General features: G+C 35.4%; 1 protein-coding gene and 1 non-coding gene across 2 annotated transcripts; both read right to left on the bottom strand.

The window, feature by feature from the left end:
* Nucleotides 1–11,190: 11,190 nt before the first annotated feature.
* Nucleotides 11,191–12,267, bottom strand: LOC112097878. Its single transcript, XM_024183472.1, has 3 exons — nt 12,121–12,267; nt 11,781–12,039; nt 11,191–11,663 (listed from the first exon to the last, which is right to left on the bottom strand). The coding sequence occupies exons 1-3, from the start codon at nt 12,265–12,267 to the stop codon at nt 11,191–11,193; spliced, it is 879 nt and encodes a 292-aa protein (XP_024039240.1).
* A 3,110-nt stretch (nt 12,268–15,377) lies between these two features.
* On the bottom strand, nt 15,378–15,484 carry LOC112098757. The gene has a single exon (XR_002905865.1). It is a non-coding gene; the product is annotated as a small nucleolar RNA R71 (small nucleolar RNA).
* Between the last annotated feature and the right edge of the window lie 1,000 nt (nt 15,485–16,484).

The raw sequence follows: 16,484 nt of genomic DNA, 5'->3' as shown, positions 1-16,484 counted from the left end.
TATCACTTTTTTCTTTTTCATTTAACCTAATATTTTAATATAAATTAAACATAGAAGTGAATTTCACGAATTTTTAACCAAGTAATTTTATATTGAATATCAGAATTTTATTTAATAATTTATTAAATTAAATTAACATAGTTCAGTCAGATATTAACCAAACAAAAGATAGTACTATATCTAAGCTTTTAGGTTAACCACAAATTTTATTTGCCTCACGCAAATGACTATGCCCACAGTATCATGATTTCAGCATTCTGCCAGGGTGGGTGTTTTGAAGAGGCAAATTGGCTGGGTATTTTGAAGTCAAGTATGACAAATATGATTTAAATTGCATGCTCTATGCCTACTGCATAGCTGGTGCTATGGAGAGCGTAATGAATGTTACGAGGAAATTGGACGAATTAGTCCGGATAACAATACCCATCATATTCTAATCAAACATTTCTCCAATAAAAAGTGTTATATGCTTGCTTATCGGACTATGGTGGATGATGCATAAATTAGCAAGTGTATTAGTCGGCACAAGTAATAAAATGAAGAGTAGAATATCGTCCCACAGAGATTGTATATCCTATTAGCTACCGAAATTATTCTAATCCTAATTTATTTGAACAATCGTATAGACGGATTTAGATAAAAAAAATTAAAATAGAATAAAATAACTAAAAACTAAATAAATATGCAAGCAGTAATAGAAATCACGAAGAGATTATGACTCTAGGACATCTGATTTCACCATAACCAATCCAATTTTAATCCTCCATTTATGTTATTAAAATTTATTACCAATGTTGACAGTGAATTTCCCTAATCTATTCAATATCCTCTCCCGAGTAAAATCAAAAATACCTTCACATATTAACCCACTATATCTCTCTGTGAATTTAAATATGCAAAGATTCATTAAGTTCTATGGAAATTCTTAGAAAAACTACATGAATCACGTTGGCACATCTCTGTCATGGCATCCATTACATAGAGCAAAAATACATAAATCTCCTTTCGGTCTCATTATATATCCTTAAATCATTTAAATATTGACCAAATATTTAAAAGTATTAAGCACAATAATGAACACTCAACCATGAAATAATAAACTAAAAATAACATATATTTATGGAAATAAATCTTTATAGTTAGGCTACATCGTAGCCCTAGCAAAATAAATTAGTTCATGGGAATATAAAGAGAATTCATAAATTTAATTAGGAACATTCAAACAAGATAATAGAAAAAGAGAAGAGAAAGAGTAAACTCAAAAAGCTGTCTCTCTTCAATCTCGGCAATCGACTTCTCCAAATTGTTGCAAAAATTTGCAGCGGCGGCTTTTCTCTCTCTCTCTCTCTCTCTCTCTCTTTTTTCTTGCTCTCGGTTTTTTTTTTCTCTTGGCTTCCAATTTGTGCGGCTGCCCTCCTCTCTTGTGGCCTTCCACTCGTGCCCTTTTATATTGTTTCAATTGTGGCCTTTAACTCTTTATATGGAAAGAATTAAAAACAAAAGCCAAACCGCTTCTTTTCTTTCATGCATGCACGTGACTTGTTCAATTAATAAGCCAATAATGATTTGGCCAAAGCCCATCACCAGAATGCTTTCTTCTTTTACTCTATTCTTCACATGATTTGCCTTATTAATTAACTTATTTCCAATGCTAATTCTTCTCATCTTCACGTGAACTACAATTAGGCCTTGGTTGCTTCGATTTTCTTCCATTTTAACTCCCATTATCTTCCTTAAATTTCCAATCAATTTCTTCTTTAAGCTCTTCTTATTTGAATATTCTGATTTAATTCTTCTTTATTCCTAAAATGTACCTAAAATAACAAAAATAAAGATTAAGATATAATTAATATGATAAAATATAATTTAACATAAAATTAAATTAAGAAATATATAAATTATTATCACATCAATGGACATGCGTAGTAAAAGCCACCAGCCGGAGGGGTATAAAAGTGGTCATAGACAAATGAACTTTTACTTCGGGATTGCAACGCGAAACACTTATCACAACTATGCTGTTTTACAGGAACTCTGCTCCTCCATAATTTTTCATCTTAGTAAAATGAGAGCGACACTCAGAAGCACTCTCCGTTCACAACATGTTAAGAGGCAACAAAAGAACGATGTGGAAGGCCCTTCATGAGAAAATTCTTCATATTTTAATATCTAGAAACTTCCCATGTCTTACCATTTTAGATCAATTCTTTAATTGTCAATTTTTGTGCTTTTTTTAATTAAAAATCAACCAAAGTTGGTGGGGTTAGGCGGGACCCCCTTACCTATGATTATTAAAATATAAACAAAATTACATATGGAGGGGGACGTAGACCAAAATCTCCAAGCAAATGAACAAAAATAACCAACTAATGGAAAAAGAATGAAAACAATAATAGAATAAATAAGAAGCTAAAGATAATTAATTAATGCAAACGCCGAGAAAAATACTTACAATACTTACGACCATTAACTAATTTGAAACCTTTCTTAAAACTAGAGGAATGGAGGCCACCAATACTGAGGTCGGGGTCAAGATCATGCCCCGCTATACCCTCAGGCTTAGACGCAAAATAATCATGAACTGCAGGATTTCTGTCAGAGCTAAACTCCTCATCCGACTGATTAGGGATATCTGTAGAATGGTAATTAAAACTCACAACCATGGAGTGAATATCATCCACTATAGACCTGAAAAAAGTAAAGCTTGTGGAAGTCCTTAGAGCGCTCGGATTATCCAAAACAAGAGAATTAGCAACCTTAGTGCATCCATCAACATCTCTTAGAGCAACATTATGTTGCAAACCATCATCATCTGGAACTCACAGAGAAGAAATCGAATTAGATGTCGCGTCTACAGTATCTTGAGGAAAAAGAGCAGACGGCCAAGCAACATCATCGAGGGGGCCAGGCCCAAAGACTGACCTTGGACGAGAGCAGGCCTCTGTAGTCGATTATCCTTAGTAACCACATACGTAGCAAAATCCCTAGTAGGCTAGACAAAACCATCAGTAATAAGTATCGTACTTGTATCATCAACAACTATATCCTTCACCTAACCAATAGGTGATTGGGGCTTTTGAAGCCCATGATTAGAAACAAAATAAGCATCAGCAAAGTGACCAAGATGCTTACACGTGGCACAATATAACAGAACACGCTCATAGATGATATCTTGCCAAAACCCATTATCACCCTTACTAATCCAAAGTCTTGGTAACAATAGCCGTGAAACATCATACTCAATGAGTACATGAGCCACCGAGGGCCTATTAACAGCAGCAGTGGCACGGTCAACCCGTAAAGGCTTTTTAATAGCATTTACAATAGAAAATAAAGCATCTCTGTAATGAATGAAATGCACAGGTAAATAAGGCAAAGACTCCTAAACAAGAACAACTGAGACTCCTTAGAGCATAAATGTAGACTACTTAAAAGTACGCGTGAACTTGCCGCTAACATACCAAGTCTGCCTAACCCAAATACATGAGTAATCCACTCCAAGTTAAAGCTTGATCAATTATCTAGCAAAGTAACCTGTGTACTACCTTTAAAACTCAAGAAACAAAGAATTTGTGAATCACATCTACAGGAGGGCGGCTAAACAAAAACTTACTAACAAGGGAAAGTTTGAATGGTTATGCTATGGGCTGGATATCTGTAGCTGAAAAGTGGATAACAATTTTACCATGAAATATTAAAACTGGCTTTTCCCAAATTGAAGATTCCAGGGGGCCAGCAATAACATCAACAAAAGACTTAGCATTACGGTTGAGGATAACTTCAGGATTTGTAATAGATGTATAAGAGGCCTTTTAGGGTGGGTTGGATGTATGACCAAGAGTGAGGGGTGGAAAAAGGGTCATGGGTTTGGGCTTGATGTTTGGTTTAGTTTTAGGTTTGGAAAGATGGATGTTGGCTAGGGTTTCTTTATTATAACTAAGGTTTTCTGCATTTAGCAGCTGGTCTCAGTTTTAAACAGTAGAGTGGGTTTGGGTGGTCAAAAGTGGCAGATATGAGATGGCTGGCAGGTTGATGGTGCCACTAGCGGTGGCCAAAAGAGAGACAGCAAGGTGTTGGTGAGATATATTGCAGCTAAGGGGATTTGTCTTACTAAAAGGAGTCAGAAATAGTGGCCAATAAGTGGTGCTTGAGTTTTGATTGTGCTCGTGTGTACTGGTGCCTGAGGGGGTTGGTGGTACAGGGAGGGTGAAAGGCAGCTGTTAGGAGTACATAAGGTTCAACGGTGGTTTCGTCAGTAAGTAATCGCCACCAACGGAGGTAGGCAAGGTGGCGACAACGTAGAGCATATTTTGAAAGATTTGTTGTAATCTAGGGTTTATGGTTTGAAATGTTAATAGTTGTTGTGAGGGTTGTTGATCAGTGGGGATGTCGCCAGCGATTAGAGAAGGTTCTGGCAGTGGAGAAGCAATGCCATCGGTGGACGGTGTGGTCATAGGAATTATCGCATTCTATAATGCGATACTTGATGCTTTTTAACCGTAGTTATTCTCTTTTCAAGACAATTTGGAGTCAATTTCTCACGTGCTATTAAGAAGTTTGCACCTGCATTTGTGAAGTTGGGTGATAACTCTATGAAATGAGAGTTATTATGGCCATTCTAGACTCAAATCAAGATCACTTAGAGAGTAAATGATGTGTTTTTATTACATTTTTGTTATATTTTGAATAAACATTCATTTTAGTTTAGTCTTAATAAGTTTTACGTGATTTAAGGTAATTCGTGCTCAAATTATGTGCATAATTGTAGGTTTCCAGAAGCTTATAATTTATGGAAGAGATGCTGATGCAATAGGATGGCAAAATGAGGAAGAATATGGCCACAAAATAATTGAAACAAGATCTGGAGCAGTGCAGTGCTATAGCCGTTGTTGGGGCAACCATTGCTGTAGTAATCGTGGAACAACTATAGAGAAAACTTAGTGCGAGATATCTGCAAAATTGCAATCTGCAGTTTTCTAATTTGAATCACGCGTGCCCTAGGCTTTGGTTTACCTTAGTTTTCAGTTATAAATAGAGCGCACATCACATAAAAAGGGTGGCGGTGAATTGACATCAAGAAAATCAAGAGGAAAAGAAGGAAAAATCAGAATTCAAGGGAAACTCAAGTCTGCATCAGTGAAGAAATCAGCAGAACAATTTGGATTCAATTTTCATTGTTTTTTACTTGTTCCTTTTCTTACTCTTTGATTGAAACGATGTATTTCATGGCCAATACTTTGCTGTTTACTTTTCTTTTTCGAAGTATGAACTAAATCTGTTTGTAGTTGAGTGACAAACAATCTAAATGGGTTTTTGACTGTTCTTATGAGTTGCTACAAGATTGCTATAGCATTTTACTCTAATAACTATTATTATAATCATTATTTTGGTTGACCACCCATTTAATGGTTCAAGTTAAGAAAGAGCTGCAAAAGGACCTGTCTTAGTGGAAATTAATAGAGTAATACTTGATCATAACTTAAGTTTCCTGGATTAAGATTACTTGAGTCCCAAAAGGGCTATCTTTGAGTTAAAATGTGTGAAGAATTAGACATAGGAATTCACCTTGTAGGGTAGAGAATGTATGCTCATAATGCCATACTCTAAATAAATTGTGTATAGTGATTGAGCAGGGTCGTGTCAACAGAGATCGGTAATTATTTAAATCCTTTTAAAATGTAAAATGCAAAATGGGGGAATTGTTGACAATAATAAAAATCAAATTAAAATAACAAGAATGCAAATTAAAATTGTAATTTAAATTGGGGAAAGCTCTGGTTGAAGGAATTAACTCAGCTTGATTCGACTATTGATCATTGATTCAAATATAAATCATTACTACTTATGAATAGACCGGTTATAGCTACTGAGACTCTCTAATAGCCAATCTCGCCTTAACTAGTCGATAACCAAGGTACGACCGTTGGTTATTTTCCTAATCAATAGACAACCCTAGATACGATCATAGGATTTAATCAATTAACAGCCTGAAAAACCAGAGAGACCCAAATCCTAATCACCAAACGCATACGATGGTTTATTTAAATTAGATTGTTTATTCTCATTACACAATGCACTGCTATGCTATTTATCACAAACATTAAAATCTTTATACAATGAATCTTTTAATTGACAATACATTAAGTTAATAATTAAATAGTGACCAAATATCTAATTAACAAACATAATCATGACAATAATTCAGAGAATAAACAAATACCCAAAAAGTAATAAAACAATTAAAGCATAAGAACGATCTCACAGTAGTGATGAATCAAATCTTCATTAACCTTCAACCAGAATAATAGATTTAGTTCTTCATAGAGAAGAGAAAAATTTAGATCTAGGGTTTCTTTTTCTTCCCTTCTTTGACAATAGATTCCTCTTTTAAATTCTCTTCCCTCTCTCCTCCTCTAGAGTTCTTTTTAAAATAAAATACTAATATCTAAAATATTAGCTAAATATTAAATTAGTAATTACAAAAATAACCAAAAAGACAAAACACATTAAACTAAAAACTGCAGGTCCGTAGTTGACAGCATACGCCCACGCCTTATCAATAAAGTTCTTCTGAAGCTCATAATTTCTCTAGGAAAACAATCATCCTCAAACATTATCTTGTAGCTCAATTTTAGCACCAATCAATAGAATTGCACCTACAAAAATAAAAAACAAGTAAATCACTATTATTAAGTGCAAAACATCGATATTAAAGGAAGTAAACAATGCAAAACTAGTGCATAAATTGTACTCTAACAAATTCCCCCACACCAAGATGATGCTTGTCCTCAAGCATATAACTCAAGACTAATCCCAAATCTCCACTCAATTCTCATCTCAACTCATCCGAAAACAATCTTAAGCAAGCATACCTCAAGAATTTAAGTCGATCAACATTCAAAAGATAAGAATTTTAAAGCATAGGATCTCATAAGCTAATATAAAAGAAAAACATTCAACCACCAAGAAGATCCATTCAAAATTCAAGTGCAACAAGATTTAATAGCACTCTCATTGACTTCACTCCATGCACTCAAAGTGTTTAGGGTATCATTTATGCACTCAAATCAAATCAAAGAATGCTATTACCATAAGCTTGCTTATATCACATCTCAATCCACAAAACATGAATTAAATGCAAAAATCTAAGGGTCTTAAAAAGGTTGTAACAGGGTTAAATGGGTTAAATGAAAAAGAAAGGTCTATAAAAGAAAAAGAGATCAAAATTAGAAGAATGAACTATTGAATGAACCTTATGATACCGAAATGCTTATGTCTACTCAAGTCACCAAGAATTTAAACATTTTTTTTCTTTTTCCTTTTCTTTCTTTTTCTTTTTTTTGGTTTTTTTTTTAATTTTTTTTTGTTTTTTTCAGTAGTGATGAATCAAACAAAAGAAACGAACCTTGCACAATTTAATTCATGCATAATGCTTGTTGATCTAATTGAGAAACTTTAATACAAGGTAGAAAAAGCAACAAAATATATCCACCCAATGAGTCCAAAAATCTCCTTAAATTGAGGCTCAAAAAGAAGAAAAATGGTTAAGTAGACGGAGATAATTAGATGGGTAATGGTTAAGGCTCAAACAAAGATAACAAATAAAGGTTTTCGGGTGGAGAAAAAGAAGAAAAATGTGAGAATAGAAAAATGGAAAGTAGTTTGCCCTTATCATTTTAATGCATAAAATCCCGTAATGTGGCTTCAACATGCATAACAAAGCAAGTTCTAGAATAAACAAACTAAGATTGATATTCACATAACAAAAATAATTAGAGCAAAGTGGTTGCTCATAAGCTCAAATCCTCACAAAGTTGGTAAATTTGCCATCAAATCATGTACACTCTTCAAATGAATCAACCATCAATAGTGGTGTAGAATGAAAAGAAGGTATGAGTGATATATAAAAGGAAAGGTAAAAAGGATAATAAGCGAGAAAGATGTATGTAGAAATAAAAAAAATGAAATGTGAGTGATGAAAGAATATGGTAAAATAAAAATAGATATGAATAATTTGAGATAGATGGGAAAAAAATAGTGAGAAAGAAAAGAAAAGAAAAATAATAATATATGAAGCATACTAACTCCAAAATCGTTTAAGAATGAGTAGAGTGAAAATAATACTTCCAGACATCAATAATGCAAAAATCCCTCCCCCACACCAAGAACTTACATTGTCCCCAATGTAAGATAATCAAAGCTCACATAAAAATTAAAGCGTAAGGATAAATGATTAAAGGTAAAAACTTCCCTGAATTGTGAGCTTTGATCCTTATAACGTCTATGGGCTTGGCAGAAATGGTGGGATAAATCCCACTCTCGAAGTATGCGGCCAAATTCTGCTCCATCTTGTTCAGCTTGTGCTCCATTTTCTCTAATTGAATGCTCAAAGGTGGTGCGGATGTAGAAGGAATAGTCGGCGGAGCAGCAGTGTCGTCGTCAAACTCGTCATCAGAGGTAGCACCACTCCTAGCATAAAGCTTCTTTGGAGGTTGAGTGGGTCCTGATTCAGTAAACTAAAATCTCTCCTCCTTGAATTCGACCGCACCTGTTCTTTCAAACACAGACATATCCAAAAATTCCTTTTTGCAAGCAGGATGCAAATCATTATTGTCAGGATCAAGCACACATAGGTTTGTAGCTAACAGAGTAATGTATGGACCAAGAAATAAAGTCCTATACCGTTTAAGCACACTTTGAAATTGATCTACTAACCAAAAACCTAAATTAGGCCTCACATCATTTAACATGCACCAGATAAAATAAAATTCAGATTTAGAGAAACTCCTGAGTGATCTTTCTTTCCTAAAAAATTATATGCTAAGAATCGATGCACACATTTCAAAACAGGATCATATAAGAAAGAACTCTTTGATTTACTCGGGTCATAGGCATTGTGATCAACAGATAAATTACGCCAAAGACCATAAGGCTTAAAATTTTCGCTAAAGTCACAAGTTGTTCCTAAATATGCATCACTAGAAGAATAATCATCATCAATGAATCCTAAAGCTAGGTTAAAATCCGTGATAGAGTGAAAAATTTCATCCCATTAACCTAAACTTTATAACATTCGGGGTATGTAAAGTAAAATCATTCGGTATATTAAATTGAAAAGTAGCATAGAACTCCCTAATCAACTCAACATAACCCAAACAATCAACATCAACAAACTTATGCAAACCAGTCTTATCTATCAAAGAATCAAAATTATCCTTAATATTCAATTTTTCAAGAGTCGGGTAATGAATATACTTAGTTGGAAGTATTTTCGCTTGGAAATATCTTTGTACCTTTCTTTCTCTTGTTGAGTCGTGAATGTGAGGCACCCTCTGAGATTGGATTCCCCAAGTGGCAAAACACTCATGCCTTTTCCATGTTTCGATCTTTGTCCCACGGCTTGGCGTGAATCTGAAATTGTGTTCCATGGAACCGTAGTAGGAGCGGCAATCTTAGATTGCTTTGCGATGGATGTCTTTTTAGATGACTTGGAAGTTGATGCTTTCCTTTTCGGCATTGTTACAATAATTTCACTCACAGATTTCGATTCACGCGGCTGGAATGCAGGTCGTAGGCTGGTTGCGGACTATTGTTGCTCGGCTGGAGGTTGCGGGTACACGGCTGCTGGTTCAGTTGCACGCGGATGGTTGTACTGCATGGGTTGGTGCTGGTTGTGTTGCGCGCGCGGGCTGGGATTGATGTTGCGCGCTGGTGACGCTGGATCTGCGCGTGCGCAGGATGCTGGTGCTGCGAACTGGTGCGCGATGGATCTGCACACTGGGGCTGATGCTGCGCGCTGGGGGATTGCTGGTGCTGCGCGCTAGTGACGCTTGTTGCGTTGCGTGCTCAGGCTGGGGCAGAGCGTGCATGGCTGCTGTGTGGAGCGGGATGGGGCTGGTTGCGCGCACGGTTGCTGCTGCTGCTGGGGATGCTCGGTGAAGGCTGGAGCGGCTGGTTGCTGCGGGAAAGAAAATGATTTTTTTGAATTAGGGATTTTGTGAACAGTGATTTTTGATTTTTTTTTCATTTTTTTAAATAAATAATATATAAAAGAAAGAAAAGAAAAAAAAACCTCTTTTTTTTCTCGTTTTTATTTTTTTTTCAAATAAATAAATCAAATTAATTTTTTTTTAATGATGAATCACTTGAGACACTAAAAATTTCAGAAGTACTTTTTAAATAAGCACGTGGGCACACCTTAAAACCATTTTACTTTAAAAATCACAGAAGTACTTATTAGTTAAGACGTGGGCACGCCTTATCAAAAATTTTCTTCTGGCCAAAATAAGCAAACACATTATTTTTTTAAAAAATCCGAATCAAAATTAAAAGAAGATATAACAAAAATCAAAATAAATAAATCATTTGGGTTGCCTCCCAAAAAGCGCCTTTGTTTTATGTATTTGGCTGGACACATTTATGCATCAATCTCCATAATTGGGACTCTTGAGAGCCACATCCTCCACAATATTCATCGAAAAACCTTCATAAAAAGGTTTTAAGCGATGACCATTAACCTTAAAAACTTTGTCAGAGGTCGGACTCCGAATTTCAATTGCATCATGAGAAAAAACATTAGTAACAATAAAAGGTCCAACCCGGCAAGAACGTAATTTACCCGAAAAAAGTTTAAGCTTTGAATGAAAAAGAAGAACTTTTTGATCAACAGAGAACTCCTTTCTCAAAATCATTCTATCATGAAATGTCTTCGTTTTTTCCTTGTAAAAAACTTCTTGCACTATAGGGTTAATAACATCCATAAAAAATACCGAATGTTCCTCACTAGGATATTTCATGGCATCATTCATATTGAATTCTATAACCTCTCCATCAAACTCCATAGTAAGAGTCCCTTTATGTACATCCATTTTAGTCCTAGCAGTCTTAAGAAAAGATCTTCCTAGCAAAATTGGGACAGAATTAGAGGAGTTATCCTCTTCCATATCAAGTACATAAAAATCAGCAGGAAAAAAATCAACTCATTAACTTGTACTAAGACATCTTCTAGTACCCCATTAGGATATGCATTAGACCTATCAGTTAGTTGAATTATCACACCAGTTTCTTTTAATGGACCAACGTTCAAAGATGAATAAATGGAACGAGACATGACATTAATAGAAGCTCCTAGATCTAACATAGCCTTTTCAACTCTAACACTACCAATTTTACAAGGGATAGTAAACATACCTAGATCCTTGCACTTAGGAGGTAGTTTCTTTTGGAGAACTGCTGAAACATTCTCCCCCATGTGAACTTTTCATCTCCTCTTAATTTTCTCTTGGAGGTGCACAGTTCCTTAAGGACTTTAGCATATCGAGGTATTTGTTTTATAGTATTTAATAAAGAAATATTTAACTCAACCTTGTGAAATGTCTCAAGGATGTCTTTCTCTTGTTCCTCCTTTTTGGATTTTGCAAACCGGCTTGGAAAAGGAGGAGGTATCACAATAGGTAGGGGTTTCGCTCTGGTGGGTTTTGCATCTTGAGATTTAGGCATCAATTCATTCTTCTCAAGCTCATCTTCTACATGCTTTGTCACTTTCTTACTAGGCTCTTGCAACTCCTTCCCACTTTTAAGGATGATAGCACTAACGTTTTGCTTTGGATTCACCTCAGATTGTGAAGGCAACCTCCCTATTACTTGAGACTCCAGACGGCTCACTGTAGTCACCAATTGACTCATTTGGTTCTCCAAATTCTGAATGCTTGCTGTAGTTGCTTGCTGAAATTGTTAAGTGTTAGTCGCAAGTGATTTAACAATTTCTTCAAGAGATATACCTGACTTGGAGTTTGACTGTGGAGGTGCTGGTTGTCTTGGTGGATACTGTTGTGGGAATCCTGATGGCCTAACTCCATAGCTGAAGTTGGGGTGATCATTCCATCCCGGATTGTATGTTTGTGCATAAGGATCATACCTCCTCTGAGGCATGCCTGGAAATCCTCCAACTGCATTGGCTTGTTCAACGAGTTCTTCTTGAAGTGTAGGACACATATCAGTTGAATGACCCATATTGTAACAAATGCCACAAGTCTTCACCTGTTGGACATTACCTACAACAAACTTTTTCACAAGAGAAGTAAGTTTATCTAAACGTTGTTCAACAGAAGAAATATTTACCTCATTCACCTTCCTTGAAGTGGGATATTGCCTGCTGCCAAATTGTTGTGCATTGGCAGCCATATTTGATATCAACTCCCTTGCTTGAGTAGGAGTCTTGTTCACCAACACGCCTCCACTAACAACATCTATCATACTCCTATCCATTAATGATAGTCCTTCATAAAAATATTGAATAAGAAGTTGATTAGAAATCTAATGCTGAGGACAGCTTGCACAGAATTGTTTGAATCGCTTCCAATACTCATATAAAGTCTCCCCAAGAAGTTGTCTGATCCCACAAATGTCTTTTCTGATGTTGGCAGCTCTTGAAGCAGGAAAGTATTTCTCAAGGAACTGCTTCTTCAAACCATTCCACGTTGTAATCGATCCAGGAGGCAAGTAGTACAACTAGTCTTTAGCTAGTCCATCTAAAGAGAAAGGAAAAGCACGCAACTTAATCTGTTCTTCTGTCACGCCTTGTGACCTCATACTTGAACACACAACATGAAACTCCTTGAGATGTTTATAAGGATCTTCACCTGCAAAACCATGAAACTTGAGTAACAAATAAATAGACCAGACTTTAATTCAAAATTTACCTCCAAGCCTACATATTGAATGCAGAGTGGTTGCTGATTCAAGTCTAGTTCAGCTAACTCTCTAAGAGTTCTTTCTACAGGTGCAGCTCTATCCATCACTTGTTCTTCTAAATCACTAGATGATTCAACTAAATCAGGCACCGTATCTAATTCAGAAAGTAAAGGCGACAAGGATCGTTGCTTAGCTCGCTTTGTCTGCTGTCTCAACTGGCGAGCCGTCTTTTTAATTTCAAGATCAAATGAAAGTGTACTTGTACGAGAAGAAAAAACCATACACCAAGTAAAACGTAAAAAGGATTAAATAAACGACACCAATCCCCGGCAACGGCGCCAAAATTTGTTGGTTGTCGAAGCCAGCAAAAATAAATACCTACTCTAAATAAATTGTGTATAGTAATTGAGCAGGGTCGTGTCCACAGAGATCAGTAATTATTTAAATCCTTTTAAAATATAAAATGCAAAATGGGGGAATTGTTGACAATAATAAAAATCAAATTAAAATAACAAGAATGCAAATTAAAATTGTAATTCAAATTGGGGAAAGCTCTGGTTGAAGGAATTAACTCAGCTTGATTCGACTATTGATCATTGATTCAAATATAAATCATTACTACTTATGAATAGACCGGTTATAGCTACTGAGACTCTCTAATAGCCAATCTCTCCTTAACTAGTCAATAACCAAGGTACGACTGTTGGTTATTTCTCTAATCAATAGACAACCCTAGATACGATCATATGATTTAATCAATTGACAGCCTGAAAAATCAGAGAGACCCAAATCCTAATCAACAAACGCATACGATAGTTCATTTAAATTAGATTGTTTATTCTCATTACACAATGCACTGCTATGCTATTTATCACAAACATTAAAATATTCATACGATGAATCTTTTAATTGATAATAGATTAAGTTGATAATTAAATAGTGGCCAATTATCTAATTAACAAACATAATCATGACAATAATTCAGAGAATAAAAAAATACCCAAAAAGTAATAAAACAATTAAAGCATAAGAAAGATCTCACAGTAGTGATGAATCAAAGCTTCATTAACCTTTAACCAGAATAATAGATTTAGTTTTTCATAGAGAAGAGAAAAATTTAGATCTAGGGTTTCTTTTTCTTCCCTTCTTTGACAATAGATTCCTCTCTTAAATTCTCTTCCCTCTCTCCTCCTCTAGAGTTCTTTTTAAAATAAAATACTAATATCTAAAATATTAGCTAAATATTAAATTAGTAATTACAAAAATAACCAAAAAGACAAAATACGTTAAACTAAAAACTGCAGGTCTGTAATCGACAGCACGCGCCCACGCCTTATCAACAAAGTTCTTCTGAAGCTCATAATTTTTCTAGGAAAACAATCATCCTCAAACATCATCTTGTAGCTCAATTTTAGCACCAATCAATAGAATTGTACTTACAAAAATAAAACACAAGTAAATAACTATTATTAAGTGCAAAAAATCGATATTAAAGGAAGTAAACAATGCAAAACTAGTGCATAAATTGTACTATAACAGTCATTGTTAGGTGCTTAAGGGTATGAGAAATCTGATAAGCGACATCTGAGGATGTAAAATAATTCTGCCTAGTGCTGTAAGAATTACTGTAGCAACTGGTGTTAATTTAGACAAAACAGTCAGTCCCTGAAGAGAGTTTGATCACTTAACTACCTCATCCCTATTGAATTCTTCCTACGCAATTCATTCAATTTGATTTATTATTGCATTAACTTATTTTTGTTTCTTCTTTTATTGTTTATTTCAGTGGTAATTAATTTTTAATCTTTTTGGAACAAAAGAAGTTTGCACTATCGTGATTGTTGTAGCCTTTCTAGTAACATTAATCCTTGTGGAGACGATCTTGAATATTCATCACTTTATTACTTATTGTGTTCACTTGCACATTGACATCAATAGCAATTGAGTTAAAAATTATCCAACAAGTTTTTGGCGCCGTTGCCGGGGATTGATTGTTTATTTTCAAAGTGTGAAGTCAATCTTGACAGTGCCAACTTGATCTAATTTGTTCTGTTTATTGACAAATCAATACTTGCATGCATAAAGACAGTTCTATTGTATTTCACCTTGATCCTAAGATTGAAAGGACCATAAGAAGACTGCGAAGAGAACAATGAAATTCAAAAACTATTTCAGGGATGGATAATTTGCAAGATGTGGGAAACTTGGACCCTCACGGACCACTACAACCTGTCAATGTTCAAGATGGGCAAAATGAGCATGTTAATAAGAGACAACCAGGCAGCAGCAATATCATTTACATGGCAGATGATAGAGATAGGACTATCAGGGATTATGCTGTGTTAACTCCTCAAGTTGTACATCCTGGAATAGTCAGACCTGAAGTGGAAGCCGCAAACTTTGAACTTAAGCCAGTGATGTTTCAAATGTTGCAAACAGTGGGTCAATTCAATGGATTGCCAACTGAAGATCCTCATCTCTATCTTAAGTTGTTTTTGGAAGTGAGTGATGCTTTTGAAATTCTTGGAGTAACGCAATATGCTTTAAGACTAAGGCTTTTTCCTTACTCCTTAAGAGATCGAGCCAGAGCATGGTTGAACTCATTACCATCTGATTCCATCACTACATGGAATGAATTAGCTGACAAATTTTTAATAAAGTATTTTCCACCAACCAAGAATGCAAAATTGGGGAATGAGATCACTTCTTTTCATCAGCTTGAAGATGAAAGTTCGTATGAGGCTTGGGAGAGATTTAAATAGCTGCTCAAAAGGTGTCCTCATCATGGCATTCCTTATTGTATACAGCTAGAAACCTTCTACAATGGGTTGAATCCAAGTACCAGATTGATGGTTGATGCTTTAACAAATGGAGCTTTGTTATCTAAATCTTACATTAAAGCTTATGAAATTTTAGAGAGAATTGTTAACAATAATTATCAGTGGCCATCAACTAGACAGACAACAGTGAGAGGAGCAATGGGGGTACATAATATAGATGCAATTACAGCATTATCAGCACAAGTAACTTCATTGACTAACACGGTGAAAGCCATGACTTCTGTTCCAGCAGCAGTAAAGCAAGTTGCTGAACTGTCTTGCGTGTATTATGGTGACGAACATGTATTTGACAACTACCCTGGAAATCCAGCATCAGTAAACTATGTGGGTAATTTCAACCGACAACCTCAAAACAACCCGTACTCAAATACTTACAACCCTGGATGGAAGCAACACCCAAATTTTTCATGGGGCAATCAGAATCAAAATGCTCCAACATTGAGTGGACAAAACATAAATACTCAACCACCTGGTTTTCATCAGCAAAATCAAGGGCAAAAACACACTAGCCATGATCCACTTACCTCATTCGAAATACTGATTAAGGAATACATTGTGAAGAATGAAGCAATTGTGCAAAGTCAAGTTGTATCTCTAAGAAACCTGAAAAACCAAATTGGACAGCTTGCCACAGCAATGAGTAGCAGATCTCAGGGAAGTTTACCCAGCAATACAGAAGATCTAAGAAGAGAGGGAAAAGCACACTGTAAAGTAATCAACCTAAGATCTGGAAAGAATGTTGATATTTCTGTTGACGTGACTAAGAAAATGTTGGAACTTAACTCCTCACAAGAACAACTTGAAGATGAGAGCATGTTATAGCAACCCAGTTATCAAGATATTGGTGTTAGTGGTCAAGCTACAATAACTTTGGAAGGGAATCAACCAATAAATGCTGAAGAAGAAGTTGCAACACCAGTGATAACAACTTACAATAAATCAAATGTGTAG

Source organism: Citrus clementina, unplaced genomic scaffold (assembly GCF_000493195.1).
Source record: "Citrus clementina cultivar Clemenules unplaced genomic scaffold, Citrus_clementina_v1.0 scaffold_5, whole genome shotgun sequence".
NCBI classification, from domain to species: Eukaryota; Viridiplantae; Streptophyta; class Magnoliopsida; order Sapindales; family Rutaceae; genus Citrus; species Citrus x clementina.
The sequence above is the reverse complement of the archived record's forward strand: the minus strand, read 5'-3'. Positions and strand labels throughout refer to the sequence as shown.

Excerpts from the sequence above, each read along its gene's own strand:
- LOC112097878 (XM_024183472.1), bottom strand. The coding sequence starts at position 12,267 with ATGGATAGGAGTATGATAGATGTTGTTAGTGGAGGCGTGTTGGTGAAC. Across the intron at positions 12,040-12,120 it reads CTTCAAGGAAGGTGAATGAG|GTGAAGACTTGTGGCATTTG; the intron begins GTAAATATTTCT and ends AATGTCCAACAG. Across the intron at positions 11,664-11,780 it reads ACAGTCAAACTCCAAGTCAG|TGAGCCGTCTGGAGTCTCAA; the intron begins GTATATCTCTTG and ends TGGTGACTACAG.